Here is a 19,620-nt window from a genome sequence, read left to right on the forward strand (position 1 = left end):
AAACTCAGACATTCCTCAACATTTTCTCAGCTGAGCCTAGAAGGGAAATCCATTTATAAAAATGTTAATATTATACTTTTTTTTTTTTTTGAGATGGAGTCTCGCTCTGTCACCAAGGCTGGAGTGCAGTGGTGTGATCTCGGCTTACTGCAACCTCTGCCTCCCGGGTTCACGCCATTCTCCTGCCTCAGCCTCCCGAGTAGCTGGGACTACAGGCGCCCGCCACCACACCCGGCTAATTTTTTGTATTTTTAGTAGAGACGGGGTTTCACTGTGTTGGCCAGGATGGTCTCGATCTCCTGACCTCATGATCCGCCTGCCTTGGCCTCCCAAAGTGCTGGGATTACAGGCGTGAGCCACCACGCCCAGCCATATTATACTTTTATACTTATTAAAATCAAATGAAGAAATTTAAAATATTAGCTTACCAGAGTTTTGGTGCAGTGTCCAAAGGCAGCTTCAAAGGAAATGTCATGACTCTCTTCTAATATTTTAGGGCCATAGGATTCCACAACAACATACAGACCAGTATTTTCTGGATAGATGATTTGAGTCCAAAGTGTCAGAGTCTCTCCCTTGTCCAAAAAGTAAAAAACACGAGCAACATTATTATGAAATGCCATGTATGGGCATTTGTCTTTTGTCGTGAAAGCTACACTTCGTGTTTCCAGACTCAAGGGATAGTCCTGTATTTGTATTGTGCCATTGTCCAAAGCATACAGGAAATATGTGTAACCAGATGTACTTAATAAAACGAATGCTCTTGTTGTGTTATTTGTCCATAAATGCAGCTTTACTACATCTCTAGTATTAATCTTGGAATGAAATATTACATTATTTTCCATTTTTATCAAAATATTTCCATAATAATCTGGAAAAAAGAGAAAAGTTTGGTTAGTCTAAGCAACCATAAATCATGCTGTTTTAGTTAAGTGTACTTTTAACTAAAATAATTTCTTTTATAATGACCAAGTATTTTCATACTTCGAGAAAGTTAGAATGTGCAGATATGAACCCATAACTTTACACTATATTGGGGAACTTCTCCCCACTTCATTGTATTAGTTTTCTTCTTGAATACTTTATCACTGTGATATATAACATCATTTAACATAAAAAAGAGCTGGAATTCGTGGATTCAGTAATAACAAGGATGAACATGGCAGGAATAGAGCTATTAGGAATTCCTCATTGTGTTGTGGATTGAATTGTGTCCCCCTCAAATTCTTGTGTTGATGCCCTAACCTTCAATGCGACTGTATTTGGAGACAGGGCTTTTAGAGGTAATTAAGGTAAAATGCGCTAAGAAGCAGGGGCTCCTAGTCCAACAGAACTGGCGCCCTTATAAGAAAAGGAAGAGACACCAGGGATCTCTCCAGACACACAGAGAAGAAAGGCCACAGGAGGACACAGCAAGATGGTGACTGTCTACAAGCCAGGAACAGAGGCCTCATCAGAAACCAATCCTGACAGTACCTTGATCTTGGACTTCTAGCCTTAGAAATAGGAGAAAATCTAAATTTCTGTTGTTTAAGCTGCCCAGTTTGTGGGATCTTGTTATGGCAACCCTAGCAGGCTAACATAGCTGTGATGAAGACATGGAGGTGAGTGGGGGTGACCGTGGCATAAAGCATAGCCTACCTCTGCAGGTTCACTCATAGCAGATAATAAGCTTTCTCCACTTCATATTCTGCCTAAGTCACAGTGGGTCATAGTGGGTAACTATCTTAACCACTGTAGTTCTGTCGCTATGTCTCTAAAAGGAACAGTAGGGCTAGATGCTTTCATAGCTTTCTTTCAAGATATCACATTCTCTGTGTACAGCCTCTAGGAATATACTTTAATTGTCAAAAGAACACTTGAAGAGGACTGGCTGGAAGGAAGAGGGGAATTCTTTGAGTGAAGGAGGTTCAGGCTGTGTTGTGCTTATGCAACTTATATTTGAAATCAGAATAAGTCAGTAACATTTTTACAAATTACTATAAATTGTATTCTACTTAAACTTACCTAATCAGAAATATGTGCAGTAGATCACAAGGTAGAAGGGGAGAAATGTGAATGGATGACATAATAACATATATTTCTATGCTGAATGAAAAAGTAATTGCAGGATGCATGCAGTAGAACGATATATACAATTTAAAACCCCAAGAAACAAAACACTACATTGTTTTTGGATTATATATAATGTCCAAATTGCTTCATGACGTGGCCTGTCTGTTCGTTAGACAGGTTTGTCTCTGCCATTTTTTGCCTTACACTGTGTTATCTACTGAGACTGACCTAACTTCAGTTCCCCAAACGTACCATGTTCTTTCCTGCCTCCACATCTTTGCACATGCTGTATTCTCAGCTTGGAACACTACCTCAATGCCCCATCCTAACCAGTGAAATCATTTGCTAATATATATATACTCTCTCCCCAGTTTTCAGTTGAGAAGTCATTTCCTCCACACCTAGTTTTCTGATCCCATACATCTGGATTGATGTTCCCAGTATTTGCTTTCATAGCACTTTCTCTTTAGCTGATCACACTGCTGACTACAAACATTATAAATGATCCTTACATTAAATATGAAGTTAAAATGAGAATTAAGAATAATTTAAAAGAATGATTTAAAAGATAATATGGCTAAAGCCATACAGAGAAAAATTCATAGCCTTTTGCTTGTGTGTAGCTTTGAATGCTTAGAAAACAAGAAAGACTAAAAATAAATGAACTAACCATTTAACTTAATAAGCAGGCAAGAGATGACTAAAGTTACAAAAAGAAAGCAGAAGTGAAGAATCAATAATGACAAAAGCAGAAATTAAATAAAAAAGAAAGTAGATAAAATTAAGAATTCATTTTAAAAGGAGAAGAAAGCAAAAACAACCTAAAAAAATAGACAATCTCTTGCAAGCCAAACTAACAAGGGGGTTAGGCACAAACAATATTATAAATGAGGAAGATCATTACAGGTACATAAGAAATTTAAAAGTTAAAATAGCCCACTTTTACCAATAAATTAGAAAATCTACATAAAATGAATTATTTCCTAGAAAGATACGAACTTCTGAAATTGACTCAAGAAGGGATAAAAGATTAGATTAGCTCAATTAGAGAAAATAAAAATAATGAAGAGATACAACATTCCTGGTTGGGAAGACAAATATTGCAAACATCTATTCAACAAATTTATTGAATGCCTACTATGGGGCTATACTGTTCTAATACTTGGGAGGAATACATTCATGAGAAAAACAGAAAATTCCTTCTCTTGTATGGCTTACATTCCAGCAGAGAAGACTGCCAATAAACATGAAAATAAATTATTTAGTGTGCTAGGTGATTAAGGATATAGTAAACAAAAAAGTATAGCACCAGGACAAATAGATTAGTGGAACAGAATAGCCTAGAAACAATCTGGTTAATGTGAGGAATGAACACATAATAGAAGTAGCATTTCAGATCAGTGGGAGAGGTTTGCTTAATAAAAGAATGGTTTAAGGCAACATCAGCTTTCAATGGGAAAAATACAATTAGATTCCTAACTCTTGCTAAATATCAAAACATAAAAATCAGAATTATAAAAATAATGAAAATATGTAATATTTTTATAATTGAAATGACCTGTCATGGCATATCAGAAGTTACAAATAAAAATATTAACAAATTTGACCATATAAAAATACAAATTCGAAATACCAAACTCCCTCCAAAAAGGTACAGGAAGTTACACACTAGAGAAAGTAGTTGCAATACATGAGATAAAGAACATATCAATATAGATAAACCCAATGCAAACATGTCCAAACAGTACGAATAGAAAATTCACGGAAAAGGGGGAATTGTGGGCAAGATGGGAGAATAGGAACAGCTCCGGTCTGCAGTTCCAGTGAGACCAACACAGAAGGTGGGTGATTTCTACATTTCCAACTGAGGTATCCGGCTTCTCTCACTGGGACTGGTTAGACAGTGGGTGCGGCCCACGGACGACAAGCTGAAGCAGGGTGGGGCGTCGTCTTACTGGGGAAGTGCAAGGGGTCGGGAACTCCCTCCCCTAGCCAAGGCAAGCCATGAGGGACTGTGCCATGAGGAACCCACGGTCTTTGCAGCCCACAAACCAGGAGACTCCCTCAGGTGCCTACACCATCAGGGCCCTGGGTTTCAAGCACCGTTTGGGCAGACACCAAGCTAGCTGCAAGAGTTTTTTTTTTTTTTTTTTTTTCATACCCCATTGGTGCCTGGAACACCAGTGAGACAGAATGATTCACTCCGCGGGAAAGGGGGCTGAAGCCAGGGAGCCCAGTGGTCTAGCTCAGCAGATCCCATCCCCATGGAGTCCACCAAGCTAAGATCCACTGGCTTGAAATTCTTGCTGCCAGCACAGTAGTCTGAACTCGACCTGGGACACTCCAGCTTGGTGGGGGAAGGAGCGTCTGCCATTAACGAGGCTTGAGTAGGCAGTTTTCCCCTGATAATGGAAATAAAGCTGCCAGGAAGTTTGAACTGGGTGGAGCCCATCACAGATCCGGAAAGCTGTTGTTGCCAGACTGCCTCTCTAGATTCCTCCTCTCTGAGCAGCGCATCTCTGAAAGAAAGGCAGCAGCCCCAGTCAGGGGCTTATAGATAAAACTCCCATCTCCCTGGGACAGAGCACCTGGGGGAAGCGGCAGCTGTGGGTCCAGCCTCAGCAGACTCAAACGTTCCTGCGTGCCAGCTCCGAAGAGGCAGTGGATCTCCCAGCACAGCCCTCAAGCTCTGCTAAAGGACAGACTGCTTCCTCAAGTGGGTCCCTGACCCCTGTGTCTCCTGACTGGAAGATACCTCCTAGCAAGGGTTGACAGACACCTCATACAGGAGAGCTCTGGTTGGCATCTGGCGGGTGCCCCTCTGGGACGAAGCTTCCAGAGGAAGGAACAGGTAGCAATCTTTGCTGTTCTGCAGCCTCCACTGGTGATACCCAGGCAAACAGGGTCTGGAGTGGGCCTCCAGCAAACTCCAGCAGACCTGCAGCAGAGGCGCCTGACTGTTAGAAGGAAAACTAACAAACAGAAAGGAATAGCATGAACATCAACAAAAAGGACGTCCACACAAAAACCCAATCTAAAGGTCACCAACATCAAAGACCAAAGGTAGATAAATCCACAAAGATGAGGAAAAACCAGCGCAAAAAGGCTGAAAATTTCAAAGACCAGAACGCCTCTTCTCCTCCAAAGGATCATAACCACTTGCCAGCAAGGGAACAAAACTGGACAGAGAATGAGTTTGATTAATTGACATAAGTAGGCTTCAGAGGGGAGTAATAACAAACTCCTCTGAGTTAAAGGAGCATGTTCTAACTGAATGCAAGGAAACTAAGAACCTTGATAAAAGGTTAGACGAATTGCTAACTAGAATAACCAGTGTAGAGAAGGACATAAATGACCTGATGGAGCTTCACAGCACGAGAACTTTGTGAAGCATACACAAGTATCAATAGCCAAATTGATCAAGCAGAAGAAAAGATATCAGAGATTATAGATCAGCTTAATGAAATAAGCATAAAGACAAGATTAGAGAAAAAAGAATGAAAATGAATGAACAAATCCTCCAAGAAATACGGAATATGTGAAAAGACCAAACCTATATTTGATTGGTGTACCTGAAAGTGATGGGGAGAATGGAACCAAGTTGGAAAACACTCTTCAGAATATTATCCAGGAGAACTTCCCCAACCTAACAAGACAAGCAAACGTTCAAATTCAGGAAATATGGGAGAACACCACAAAGATACTCCTTGAGAAAAGCAACCACAAGACACATAATCATCAGATTCATCAAAGTTGAAATGAAGGAAAAAATGTTAAGAGCAGCCAGAGAGAAAGGTTGGGTTACCCACAAAAAGAAGTCCATCAGATTCACAGCAGATCTCTCTGCAGAAACCCCACAAGCCAGGAGAGTTGGGGGCAATATTCAACATTCTTAAAGAAAAGAATTTTCAACCCAGAATTTCATATCCAGCTAAACTAAGCTTCATAAGTGAAGGAGAAATAAAATCCTTTACAGACAAGCAAATGCTGAGAGAGTTTGTCACCACCAGGCCTGCCTTACAAGGGTTCCTGAAGGAAGCACTAAATATGGAAAGGAAAAACCAGTACCAGCCACTGCAAAAACATACCAAACTGTAAAGGCCATCGACACTATGAAGAACTGCATCCACTAATGAGCAAAATAACCAGCTGGCACCATAATGAAAAGATCAAATTCACACATAACATATTAACCTTAAATGTAAATAGGCTAAATGCCCCAACTAAAAGACACAGACTGGCAAATTGGATCAAGAGTCAAGACCCATCGATGTGCTATATGCAGGAGACCCATTTCATGTGCAAAGGTACACATAGGCTCAAAATAAAGGGATGAAGGAATACTTACCAAGCAAATGGAAAGTAAAAATAAATAAATAAATAAATAAATAAAAATTAAAAAAAATGGGAGTTGCAATCCTAGTCTCTGATAAAACAGACTTTAAACTAGCAAAGATCAAAAAATACAAAGAAGGGCATTACATAATTAAGGTAAAGGCATTAATGCAACAAGAAGAGCTAACTATCCTAAATACATATGCACCCAATACAGGAGCACCTAGATTTATAAAGCAAGTTCTTAGAGACCTACAAAAAGACTTAGACTCCCACACAATAATAGTGGGAGACTTGAACACCCCACTGTCAATACCAGACAGATCAATGAGAGAGAAAATTAACAAGGATATCCAGGACTTGAACTCACCTCTGGACCAAGCGGACCTAATAGACATCTACAGAACTCTCCACCCCAAATTGACAGAATATACATTCTTCTCAGTACAACATTGCACTTATTTTAAAATCTACCACATAATTAGAAGTAAAACACTCCTCAGCAAACACAAAAGAATGGAAATTGTAACAGTCTCTCAGACCACAGTGCAATCAAATTAGAACTCAGGATTAAGAAACTCACTCAAAACTACACAACTACATGGAAGCTGAACAACCTGTTCCTGAATGACTACTGGGTAAATAAATTAAGGCAGAAATAGGTAAGTTCATTGACACCAATGAGAACAAAGACACAACATACTAGAATATCTGGGACACAGCTAAAGCAGTGTTTAGAGGGAAATTTACAGCACTAAATTCCCACAGGAGAAAGCAGGAAAGGTCTAAAATTGACACCCTAACATAACAATTAAAAAACTAGAGAAGCAAGAGCAAACAAATTCAAAAGCTAGCAGAAGACAAGAAATAACTAAGATTGGAGCAGAACTGAAGGAGACAGAGACACGAAAAACCCTTCAAAAAATCAATGAATCCAGGAGCTGGTTTTTTGAAAAGATCGACAAAACAGACCACTAGCCAGCCTAATAAAGAAGAAAGGAGAGAAGAATTAAATGGACACAATAAAAAACGATAAAGGGGATATCACCACTGATCCCAAAGAAATACAAACTACCATCAGAGAATACTATAAACACCTCTATGCAAATAAACTAGAAAATATAGAAGAAATGGATAAATTCCTGGACACATACACCCTCCCAAGATGAAACCAGGAAGAAGTCGAGTCCTTGAATAGACCAATAACAAGTTCTGAAACTGAGGCAGTAATTAATAGCCTACTAACCAAAAAAAGCCAAGGACCAGACAGATTCACAGCTGAATTCTATCAGAGGTACAAAGAGGAGCCGGTACTATTCCTTCTGAAACTATTTCAAACAACAGAAAAAGAGGGACTCCTCACTAATTCATTTTATGAGGCCAGCATCATCCTGACACCAAAACCTGGCAGAGACACAACAAAATAAATTTCAGGCCAATATCCCTGATGAACATCGATGCAAAAATCCTCAATAATATACTGGCAAACAAAATCCAGCAGCACATCAAAAAGCTTATCCACTATGATCAAGTCGGCTTCATCTCTGGGATGCAAGGCTGGTTCAATATATGCAAATCAATAAACATAATCCATTTCATAAACAGAACCAATGACAAAAACCACATGTTTATCTTAATAGACGCAGAAAAAGCCTTCAATAAAATTCAACACCCCTTCATGCTAAAAAACCTTCAATAAATTAGGTATTGATGGAATGTGTGTCAAAATAGTAAGAGCTATTTATGACAAACCCACAGCCAGTATCATACTGAATAGGCAAAAGCTGGAAGCATTCCCTCTGAAAACCGGCACAAGACAAGAATGCCTTCTCTCACCACTCCTATTCAATGTAGTATTGGAAGTTCTGGCTAGGGCAATCAGGCAAGAGAAAGAAAGAATGGGTATTCAAATAGGAAGAGAGGAAGTCAAATTGCCTCTGTTTGCAGATGACATGATTGTATATTTAGAAAACCCCATTGTCTGAACCCAAAATCTCCTTAAGCTGGTAAGCAACTTCAGCAAAGTTTCAGGATACAAAATCAAGTACAAAAATCACAAGCATTCCTATACACCAATAACAGACAAACAGCCAAATCATGAGTGAACTCCCATTCACAATTGCTACAAAGAGAATAAAATACCTAGGAATACAACTTACAAGGGATGTGAAGGACCTCTTCAAGGAGAACTACAAAACACTGCTCAAGGAAATAAGAGCGGACACAAACAAAAGGAAAAACATTCCATGCTCATGGATAGGAAGAATCAATATAGTGAAAATGGCCACACTGCCCAAAGTAATTTATAGATTCAATGCTATCCCCATCAAAATACCATTAACGTTCTTCACAGAATTAGAAAAAACTACTTTAAATTTTATATGGAACCAAAAAAGAGTCCATATAGGCAAGACAATCCTAAACAAAAAGAACAAAGCTGGAGGCATCACGCTACCTGACTTCAAACTATACTACAAGGTTACAGTAAGCAAAACAGCATGGTACTGGTACCAAAACAGATAATATAGACCAATGGAACAGAACAGAGGCCTCAGAAATAACACCACACATCTACAACCATCTGATCTTTGACAAATCTGACAAAAACAAGCAATGGGGAAAGAATTCCCTATTTAATAAATGGTGTTGAGAAAACTGGCTAGCCATATGCAGAAAGCTGAAACTGGATCCTTTCCTTACACCTTATACAAGAATTAAGATGGATTAGAGACTTAAACTTAAGACCTAACACCACAAAAACCCTAGAAGAAAACCTAGGCAATACCATTCAGGACATAGGCATGGGCAAAGACTTCATGACGAAAACACCAAAACAATGGCAACAATAGTCAACATTGACAAATGGGATCTAATTAAGCTAAAGAGATTTTGCACAGCAAAATAAACTATCATCAGAGTGAAAAGGCAACCTACAGAATGGGAGAAAATTTTTGCAATCTATCCATCTGACAAAGGGCTAATATCCAGAATCTACAAAAACTTAAACAAATTTACAAGAAAAAATAACTCCATCAAAAAGTGGGCAAAATATATGAACAGATACTTCTCAGAAGAAGACATTTATGCAGCCAAAAATCATATGGAAAAAAGCTCATCATCACTGGTCATTAGAGAAATGCAAATCAAAACCACAATGACATACCGTCTCATGCCAGTTAGAATGGCGATCTTTAAAATGTGGCGATTCCTCAAGGATCTAGAACTAGAAATACCATTTGACCCAGCAATCCCATTACTGGGTGTATACCCAAAGGATTATAAATCATTCTACTATAAAGACACATGTACACCTATGTTTATTGCAGCACTGTTCACAATAGCAAATACTTGGAACCCAAATGCCAATCAATGATAGACTGGATACCAACCCAAATGCCCATCAGTGACAGACTGGATAAAGAAAATGTGGCACGTATACACCATGGAATACTATGCAGCCATAAAAAAGGATGAGTTCATGTTGTTTGCTGGGACATGGACGAAGCTGGAAACCATCATTCTCAGCAAACTAACACAGGAACAAAAAACCAAACACCACACGTTCTCACTCATAAGTGGGAGTTGAACAATGAGAACACATCGACACAGGGAGGGGAACATCACACACCGAGGCCTGTCAGGGGTTGGGAGGGTAATGGAGGGATAGCATTAGGAGAAATACCTAATGTAGATGATGGGCTGATGGGTGCAGCCAACCACCATGGCATGTGTATACTTATGTAACAAACCTGCACATTCTGCACATGTATCCCAGAACTTAAAGTATAATAAATAAAAAATAAAACAGAAATAACGAAATGACAAGAAAAATAGAAATTCACAGAATATGGCCAATACATTTATGCAACTAGATAAAACATCTAATTATAAAAGATATGCTGTGCAATAAAATGAGAATAACATTTTCTATATAACCAGTAACTGTTAAACAGATTATATGAAAATGACACATTTTCAAACTTTTGGGGGAGTTTAGACTGTGACAAACTTTGCTGGTGGGTAAGTGAGAAGGATTTATCAACTTTTTAAATATTTGTAATTTCTGATTCACGAATTCTATATCCAGTAATTTATATTACAGAAACACTTGTATCGGTATGTGTACATATGCATTATTTGTAACAGAAAAAGAACTGAAGCCTAATATCTATCCAAATAGCTATCTGCACCCCTGTTAATTAGACAGTAGTGTGCATAGACAGTGGAACATTACATAGCAGTTAAAATGGCATTAATTTTATATCTATTATATGTATTGTTTTGAAAACATGCCCATTATATTTAGTATTTGCTTATTTGAAAGTCTGGACAAACTCACAGGAGTTTTTTTTTTTTTTTTTTTGGAGACAGGATCTCGCTCTGTTGTCCAGGCTGGGGAGTTCAGTGATGTGAACATGGCTCACTACAGCCTTGACCTCCCGGGCTCAAATGATCCTCCTGCCTCAGTCTCCTGAGTAGCTGGGGTCACAGGCGCGTACCACCATGCCCAGTTTTAAGTTTTTAGTAGGGATGAGGTCTCTCCATGTTGCACAGGCTGGACTCGAACTCCTGAGGTCAAGTGATCCTCCCACCTTGGCCTTCCAAAGTGCTGGCATTAGAAGCATGAGCCACCACGCCCAGCCTCACAGGAGTTTCTTAATAGTTGGTTATTTGGGAAATGAGAATGGTGAGAGTTGAAGGACTTGAACTTCCTACTTCATAAACTTATGAATGGTTTGAGCATGTTATATTTCATTGTTTCTGAATGACCTTCAGTACAACATTCAAAGTGGGTATCTGTCATCCTCTAAAATCTATCCCCAATGTACCATTCTAACCTTGTCTTCTTATCACTGTGGCTCATGGTTGTTTAAAAAACACATACAATCCTGTTTCATATGTGCTTTACAACATAAAACCTCCCTTTACAGGTTTCAGAGGGAGCATGGCCCTATCAACACCTTGATTTTCCACTTCTAGCCTCCAGAACTGTGAAGTAATACATTTATGTTGTTTTAAGTCATCCAGTTTGTGGTAGTTTGTTCTGGGAGCCCCAGGAAACATAACACAATACCACAGCACCTCCTACACATACGACGTATACATAAATTGCTTAGTTAGAATCTACTGATTGACTAAAATGAAACTCCCCTCTCCCCAGCAAAAAGAAACTGAGTTTGCCCTTTTGCTATGTGAGCTCATAGTTAACATTACTTGAATTTAAAGTCGATTCATTTGTAGGTGATAAGAAGTGCACCTTTGGCTGTCAAAAACACCACATATTGGTACATTAAAAAGTGTTACATCATTATAAGGAAGGTGTCTATAGTAAAATCTAGAATAATGTTAGTAGACTGAGAATGCCTTACCTATGAAAACTTCATGAATAATGCTGTCATTTGATAGCATTGATAGATTTCCATGTCCTGCAGGTGTCTGTAAAATCCCAGTAAAGGTGAAATTATGGTAACAATAGTAGATACTATGCTTGTTCCATAGTATTAATCCTGGCAGTGCTGAAAATATAAAATATGGAACGAAAACACTGTCAATAGGGGCATCTAACGTAAACTCTTGGGAAACCCACTGTTTTGTATCTTCATTATATATCACTAAGAAAATCTTTTTGGTGACGGTACATATAGTGCAATAACTTAAAAACACAGCAATCTCCAGAGGGTGTCCTGTATACTCAACACTGTGTATCGTCAGAGTAGCAGTTACTGATAGATTTAGGATGTTTTTCAGTTCTGTGGTAGTTACTAATCTGGTAAATTTAAGAAGAATATATTCGAGGTAAACTTCATTTTCTGTCCAGACTGCAAAGTTGCTTCTTCTTTCTTTAGCCTATGACAAAGTGAAAAATGATGAGAAAAATCTTCGATTTTAGAGATGGGTCTAACAACTTCTCTTTTTTAAATGTAAATTTTATTTTTTAAAATTTTATTTCAATAGGTTTTTGGGGAACAGGTGGTGTTACATGAATAAGTTCTTTAGTGGTGATTTCTGAGATTTTGGTGCACCCAAAATCTCTGAGCAGTGTACACTGTACCCAATGTGTGGTCTTTTATCCCTCATCCCCCTCCCATCCTGCCCCCGACTCCCGCCCGAGTCTTCAAAGTCCATTGTATCATTCTTACACCTTTGTGTCCTCATAGCTTAGCTCCCAAGGTCTAACAACTTCCATCTTCTAATTTGCTACATTTAAAAAATAGAGACCAGGTGTGGTGGTTTCATGCCTATAATCCCTGCACTTTGGGAGGCTGAGGCAGGAGAATCACTTGAAGTCAGTGGTTTGAAACTACTCTGGGTAACACAATGAGACCCCATTTCTACAAAAGTTAAAAACTAGTTGGGGGTGGTGGTATGTGTCTGTAGTCTCAGCTATTTGGAAGGCTGAGGTGGAAGGATCACTTGAGCCCAGGAGTTCAAGGATGCAGTGAGCCATGATTATGCCACTGTACTCCGACCTGGGTGATAGAGTGAGACCCTGTCTCTAAAAAAAATAAATACATAAAAACAAAAGGTAGTAAATACTATGGTTTGATTCGTTTCAATATATTTTTGAATAATACTTCAGGCATAGAAATATATTAAATAGAAATTGATCATATTACATATAACCATAAAGATAAATTATCCCAATTACTTGTTTATAAATTGTTTCTATCAATAGGAATAATAAATTTTAATTCCTTTTAAATCTTTTAAGCACATCAGCCTTCTCTTTATGTATTTATCACTCTGGCCTGGAGTGCCCCTTTGACCTTGATGTTTACTAAGGTCAACATATAAGGTCTCTTCAAATATTAACTCATTTTTGGAATTCTAGATTCCTTGGTTACCAGATAAAGAGAAGAGAAAACTTAAAACCTTAGACAAATGAATTCTACCCTTTTATGGATATAGGCTGTTAGATGGGAAGGGTATTCAGAAACCGCTGTGCCTGAAACTCGGTGGGCCTAATTTCATCAAGGAGTCCAAGGCCTCCCTTCTCCTCTGCCTCCTCTCCCCACTGTTTCTAATTTTTTCAGGATTTTCACTTAGTATGTAATTTCTATGTACATGACATTCAAAAGGAGTCTTTTGAAAACATCTTGCTGTCCTCATTTTACTTAATGTACAAATATTTAGCGTATACTGAAACAGGAGGTAGGCAGATATCAAACTGGTAACCAAAGAAAGACACAATTTGGGATAAAAAGTCATTTTGCTAAATGCGGATTCACTTTAAAGTATAGAACTTATGTTGCTGGAAACGAGTGAAACAATTCTTAAAGAAGAAATAGAGTAGAAACAAAATGATGAGCTATAGAAGAAACCCACGGTCATTGTCATTCTTGTCAGAGAGATGGGAAGAGGAGCACGTCATAAACATGATAGATGAGAATTCCAAGGATTCCCAGCCAAGAAGTGAGTTTTCACTCTCACCCACAAACCCTTTCCCACATAACTCCACTTAATGCTTCGGCATAATCATGCAGGTGAGGTGAAAGATCCTTTGAAGTATTCAAGGTCTCTTCAAAATGTAAGGTAGTAAGTCTTTGAAGGCAGGAAAGGGGCATCAAGCTGGGCAAGTTGAGAGAAACCCATCCACACTCTGGATTCTCAGCTCCTGACGAGGAGTGGGGTAAGGGAGTAGAGAGGAACTCTCCTTGAGCCATGCGTGGCCTCTACCCACAGTGTAAAGCAGCCTCCCTGACAGAATTGGGACAGGGAAATAGGAGACAGAAGGAGAGGGAGAGGGAGAAGGAGAGGGGAGTGTGGAGTGGGCAGGAGGAGAAGGGGAGGAAGAGAGGAAGATGCACCAAAATTCAGCGTCAGATGAGAAAGTAAAGATAATTACCCAATGATCAAAAAGCTAGAAGCTAGGCTGTAAAGCAGAGATAGCTCTCCCAAGGATTTCGAAAGTTGGTGGCACCACTGTGAGGTATTAAGAGATCTCTGGAATGTTGTCAGTGCTGAGGTACCAAGAATGTCTAAAAAGAAAATAACTATAATAAAAATGCTGAAGGTTCTAGTGGAAAAGATGGGCAACATAGTGAAGAGATGAGGAATTTCAGCCAAGATATAGAAATGATAAAAAAGGAACAAAATGGAAATTCTATAAATAAAATAAAAATCAAGAATAAAGAAATAATTGGAGGAGTTTGAGACCAGCCTAGCCAACATGGCAAAACCCCGTCTCTACTAAAAATACAAAAATTAGCCATTGGCTGAGCATTGGGGCACGTGCCTGTAGTCCCAGCTACTCATGAGGCTGAAGCAGGAGAATCACTTGAATCTGGGAGGTGGAGTTGCAGTGAGCTGAGATCGTGCCACTGCACTCCAGCCTGGGCAACAAGAGTAAAACTCGATCTCAAAAAAAAAAAAAAAAAAAAAAACAGAGAGAGAGAGAGAGAAATAATTGGGGCCAGGCATGGTGGCTCATGCCTGTAATCTCAGCACTTTGGGAAGCCAAGGTGGGAGGATTGCTTGAGGCCAACCGTTTGAGGCAGCAGTGAGTTTTGATTGTGGCATTTCACTCCAGCCTGGGTGGCAGAGTGAGACCTTGTCTTAAAAAAACTCAGATGCACTTACCAAGAAGCTGGAGAAAGCAGAGGAAAAAAGCAGTGAACTTGAAGACAGGTTAATAGCATGTATATAAGCTGAAATACACAGGAAAAAACAGTGAAAAAATAATGAACAGGTCATCTGAGATCTGTGAGACAATATTAAAAGGTCTCATACAGGTGTTTTTGGAATCCTAGTAGGAGAGGAAAAAGAAAATTAGGTTGAAGAAACATTTGAAGAGATAATAGCCACGGACATTCCAAGATTAATGAAAGACATAAACCCAGAAATCCAAGAAACTCAATTGAACCTCAAGTAGGATAAACACAAAGGAAATAACATCTTGGCACATAGTAGAACTGCTGAAAACCAGAAAGAAATTTTCCAAGAATCTGGGAAATTTCATATATATATATGAATATTTCAAATAAAATTATATATACATATATATAAATATATAAAAGAATAAAATACTTTGGAATAAATTTGACCAAAGAGGTAAAAAATCTGTACACTGGAAACTATAAGATATTAATGAAGGAAACTGAAGAAATACATATAAATGGAAAGATATCTCATATTCCTAAATTGGAATAATTACTATTGTTAAAATGTCCATAGTAATACCACCTTCTGTAGACTCTGATTAACAGAGTCAATGTAATCTCTATCAAAATTCCAAGGGCATTTTTCACAGAAATCGAAAAAACAATCCTAAAATTCATATGGAACCATGAAAGACCCTGAGGAGCCAAAGCAATCTTGAAGAAGAACAAAGTTTAAAGCATCATAGTTCCCAATTTCGAACTATATTACAAAGCTATAGCAATCAAAACAGTATAGTACTTCCTGAAAAACAGACACATTTAAGCCAACAGAACAGAATAGAGAACCCAGAAGTAAATCCATGCATATATGGCCAACTAATCTTTCTTAATAATGCAAAGAACACAATCCAGATAGAAGAGTCTCTTCAATAAGTGGTGTGGAGAAAACAGGATATCCACATGCAAAAAAAAAAAAAAAAAAAAAAAAAAAAAAAAAAAAAAAATTCTTTTATGCTCTAATTAAAAAAATTGCTTTCTTACTTTCTCTTTTGGATAGCTTGTTGTTAGTGTATAGAAATGCAACTAATTGTTGTATGTTGATTTTGTAACCTGCAACTTTACTAAATTTATTTGTTAGTTCTAACAGTTTGGGGGCAAAAAAGAGAGAGAGAAGAAAGAAAAGGAAAAAAGAAGTTATAAAAATTGAAATTGTACTAGTTATTAAAATTAACTCAAAATGGATTAAAAACTTAATGTAATATCTGAAACTCTCAAATTCCTAGAAGAAAACACAATAAACCACCTTGACATTGGTCAATATGGTCTGGATCTGTGTCCCCTCCCAAATTTCATGTTGCATATTATAACTTCTTCCAGTGTTTTACTTTTAGTCTACCTATCCCCCTTATATTTAAAGTGGGCTTCTAAATAAAAATGTATAATTTGGTCTTTAAAAAAATCCAATCTGACAATCTCTTTTAATTAGTGGTTTTAGACCATTTAGATTTAATGTAATTATTGTTGTGTTTAGACTGAGTTATACATTTTATTTTCTATTGTATCCTCTGGGTTTTGTTCCTCTATTTCCCTTTTCTGCCTTCTTTTGGATTTTATAATTTTTTTTAGTATTTCATTTTAGTTCATTGAAATTTTTACTCTATCTTGTATAAATGTTTTTAGTGGTTGCTATCAGGATTACAATACATCCACTTAAATTTATTTATTTTTATATATATATATATATATTTTTTTTTTTTTTAGAGAAAGTGTCTCATTTTGTCACCCAAGCTAGAGTGTAATGGTGTGATCACAGTTCACTGCAGCCTTCAACTCCTGGGCTCAAGCAACCTTCCCACTTCAGCATTCCAAGTAGCTAGGACTACAGGTGTAAGACACTTCACCTGATTAACTTTTTTAATTTTTTATTTGTAGAGAACAGGATTTTGCTTTGTTGCCCAGGCTGGTCTCAAACTCCTGGCATTTAGCAATCCTCCTGCCTTGGCCTCCCAAACTGCTGAGATGAACTATTCTACTCAGCCTTATCAGTGTTTTGTAGTCTTCCTTGCAGAGATCTTTCACATCCTTGGTTAAATTTATTCCTAGGAGTTTTTTTGTTTGTTTTTGTTTTTGTTTTTGGCAGGTATTGTAAATGGGATTGCCTTCTTGATTTATTTTTCAGCTATTTCATTATTAGTGTATAGCAATGCTGCTTTTTTTTTTTTTTTTTTTTTTTTTGAGACGGAGTCTCGCTGTGTCTCCCAGGCTGGAGTGTAAGTGGCCGGATCTCGGCTCACTACAAGCTCTGCCTCCCGGGTTTACGCCATTCTCCTGCCTCAGCCTCCCGAGTAGCTGGGACTACAGGCGCCCGCCACCTCGCCCGGCTAGTTTTTTGTATTTTTTAGTAGAGACGGGGTTTCACCGTGTTAGCCAGGATGGTCTCGATCTCCTGACCTCGTGATCCGCTCGTCTCGGCCTCCCAAAGTGCTGGGATTACAGGCTTGAGCCACCGCGCCCGGCCACTATGCTGCTGATTTTTGTATGCTAATTTTATATCCTGCAACTTTACTGAATTTATCATTTTCAAGAATTTTTTTGTGGAGTCTAGGTTTTTCTAAATATAAGATCATATTATCTGCAAAAAGGGACAGTTTGAATTCCTCTTTTCCAATTTAAATGCCTTTTATTTCTTTCTCTTTACTGACTGCTCTGGCTAGGACCTCCAGTACTAAGTTGAATATGAGTGGTGAGGGTGGGAATCCTTGTCTTGTTTCAATTCTTACAGGAAAGGCTTTAAACTTTAAACTTATATATTCAGTATGATGTTTAGCTGTGGGTTTGTCATATATGACTTTTATAATTTGGGGGTATGTTCCTTCTATGCCTAGTTTAATGTTTTGTTTTGTTTTATTTTTTGAGGTGGAGTCTCACTATGTCGCCAGTCTGCAGTCAGTGGTACGATCTTGGCTCACTGTAACCTCCGCCTCCTGGGTTCAAGCAATTGTCTTGCCTCAGCCTCCCAAGTAGCTGGGACTACAGGCGTGTGCCGCCACCGCACCTAGCTAATTTTTGTATTTTGAGTAGAGACGGGGTTACACCATATGGGCCAGGCTGGTCTTGAACTCCTGACCTCGTGATCTGCCCGCCTTGGCCTCCCAAAGTGCTGGGATTACAGGTGTGAGTCACTGTACCCGGCCAGTTTGTTGAATTTTTATCATGAAGGGATGTTGAATTTATCACATGCTTTTTCTGTATCTATTGAGATGATCAGACGGTATTTGTCCTTCATTCTGTGGATGTAACACACTGATTTGTGTATGTCAAATTATCCTTACATTGCTGGTATAAATCCCATGGTGTGTTCTGGTTTTGATGTGCTGTTTTATTCAGTTTGCTAGAATTTTTTTTGAGGGTTTTTGTGTTTTATGCGCATCAGGAATATTGGCCTGTAAGTTTTGTTTTATTGTGTTGTGTTCTTCTCTGGTTTTGGTATCAGGGTAAGGGTGGTCTTGTAGAATGAGTTAGGGATAATTCCCTCCTCTTCAATTTTACAACTTAATAGTAAAAAAATCCCATTTAAAAGTGGGCAAAGGTCATGAATAGATATTTCTCAAAAGATACACAAATGGCCAACAGGTATGTGAAAAAACAGTTAACATCACTTATCATCAGGGAAATGTAAATCAATACCACAATGAGATATTATTTTACCCTGTTAAATGGCTATTATTGTTATTTTTTTATTTTATTTTATTTTATTTTTAAGAGATGGGGTCTCACCATGTTGCCCTGGCTGGGGTCTCACCATGTTGCCCAGGCTGGTCTCTAACACCTAGGCTCAAGCAATCATCCCACCTTGGCCTCCCAAAGTACCGCAACTACAGGTGTGAGCCATCCTGCCCAGTCTGGCAATTATTAAAATGACAAAAAAAAAAAAAAATTAACAGATGCTGGCAAGGAGGCAGAGAAAAGGAAGCTCACATACCCTATTGGTGGGAATGTAAATTAACACAACCGCCATGAAAAACAGTATGGAGGTTTCTCAAAAAACTAAACATATAACTACCATACAATCCAGCATTCCCACTACTGGGTATTTATCAAAAGGAAAAGAAATCAGTGTATCAAAGGGAAACCTGTACTTACATGTTTATTGCAACACTATTCACAACAGCAAAGACATAGAATCAACGTAAGTGTACATCAATGGATGAATGGATAAAGAAAATGGGGTGTATGTACCCAGTGGAATACCGTTTGGCCATAAAAATAACAAAATCATGTCGTTTGCAGCAATATGGATGGAACTGGAGATCATTATTGTAAAGTGAAATAAGCCAGGCACAGAAAGACAAATACTACATGTTCTCACTCATATGTGGAAGGTAAAAACCGTGATCTCATGGAAACAGAATGGAATGATGGATCTTAGAGTCTGGGAAGGTGGGGTGCATGGGAGGGAGTATAAAGAGAAGTTGATTAATGGGTACAAATATACAGTTAAATAGAAGAATAAGTTGTAATGTTTTATATCTAACTGACAGTTCAATAGAAGAAATAAGTTCTAGTGTTTCTAGTATATATATATAAGTATATATGAATAATTATATATATATATATAATTATTTTTATT

General features: G+C 38.1%; 1 protein-coding gene across 1 annotated transcript in view; it reads right to left on the bottom strand.

The window, feature by feature from the left end:
* Positions 1–19,620, bottom strand: part of CATSPERE (catsper channel auxiliary subunit epsilon) — a 175,359-nt gene that overhangs the window by 67,846 nt on the left and 87,893 nt on the right. The window contains exons 10-11 of the mRNA XM_001089826.5: positions 11,760–12,237; positions 429–871 (exon numbers count right to left, since the gene is read on the bottom strand). Of these exons, the coding sequence (XP_001089826.2) occupies positions 429–871; positions 11,760–12,237 (921 nt within the window). The remainder of the gene's footprint in view (positions 1–428; positions 872–11,759; positions 12,238–19,620) is intronic.

Source organism: Macaca mulatta, chromosome 1, assembly GCF_049350105.2.
Source record: "Macaca mulatta isolate MMU2019108-1 chromosome 1, T2T-MMU8v2.0, whole genome shotgun sequence".
Taxonomy (NCBI): Eukaryota; Metazoa; Chordata; class Mammalia; order Primates; family Cercopithecidae; genus Macaca; species Macaca mulatta.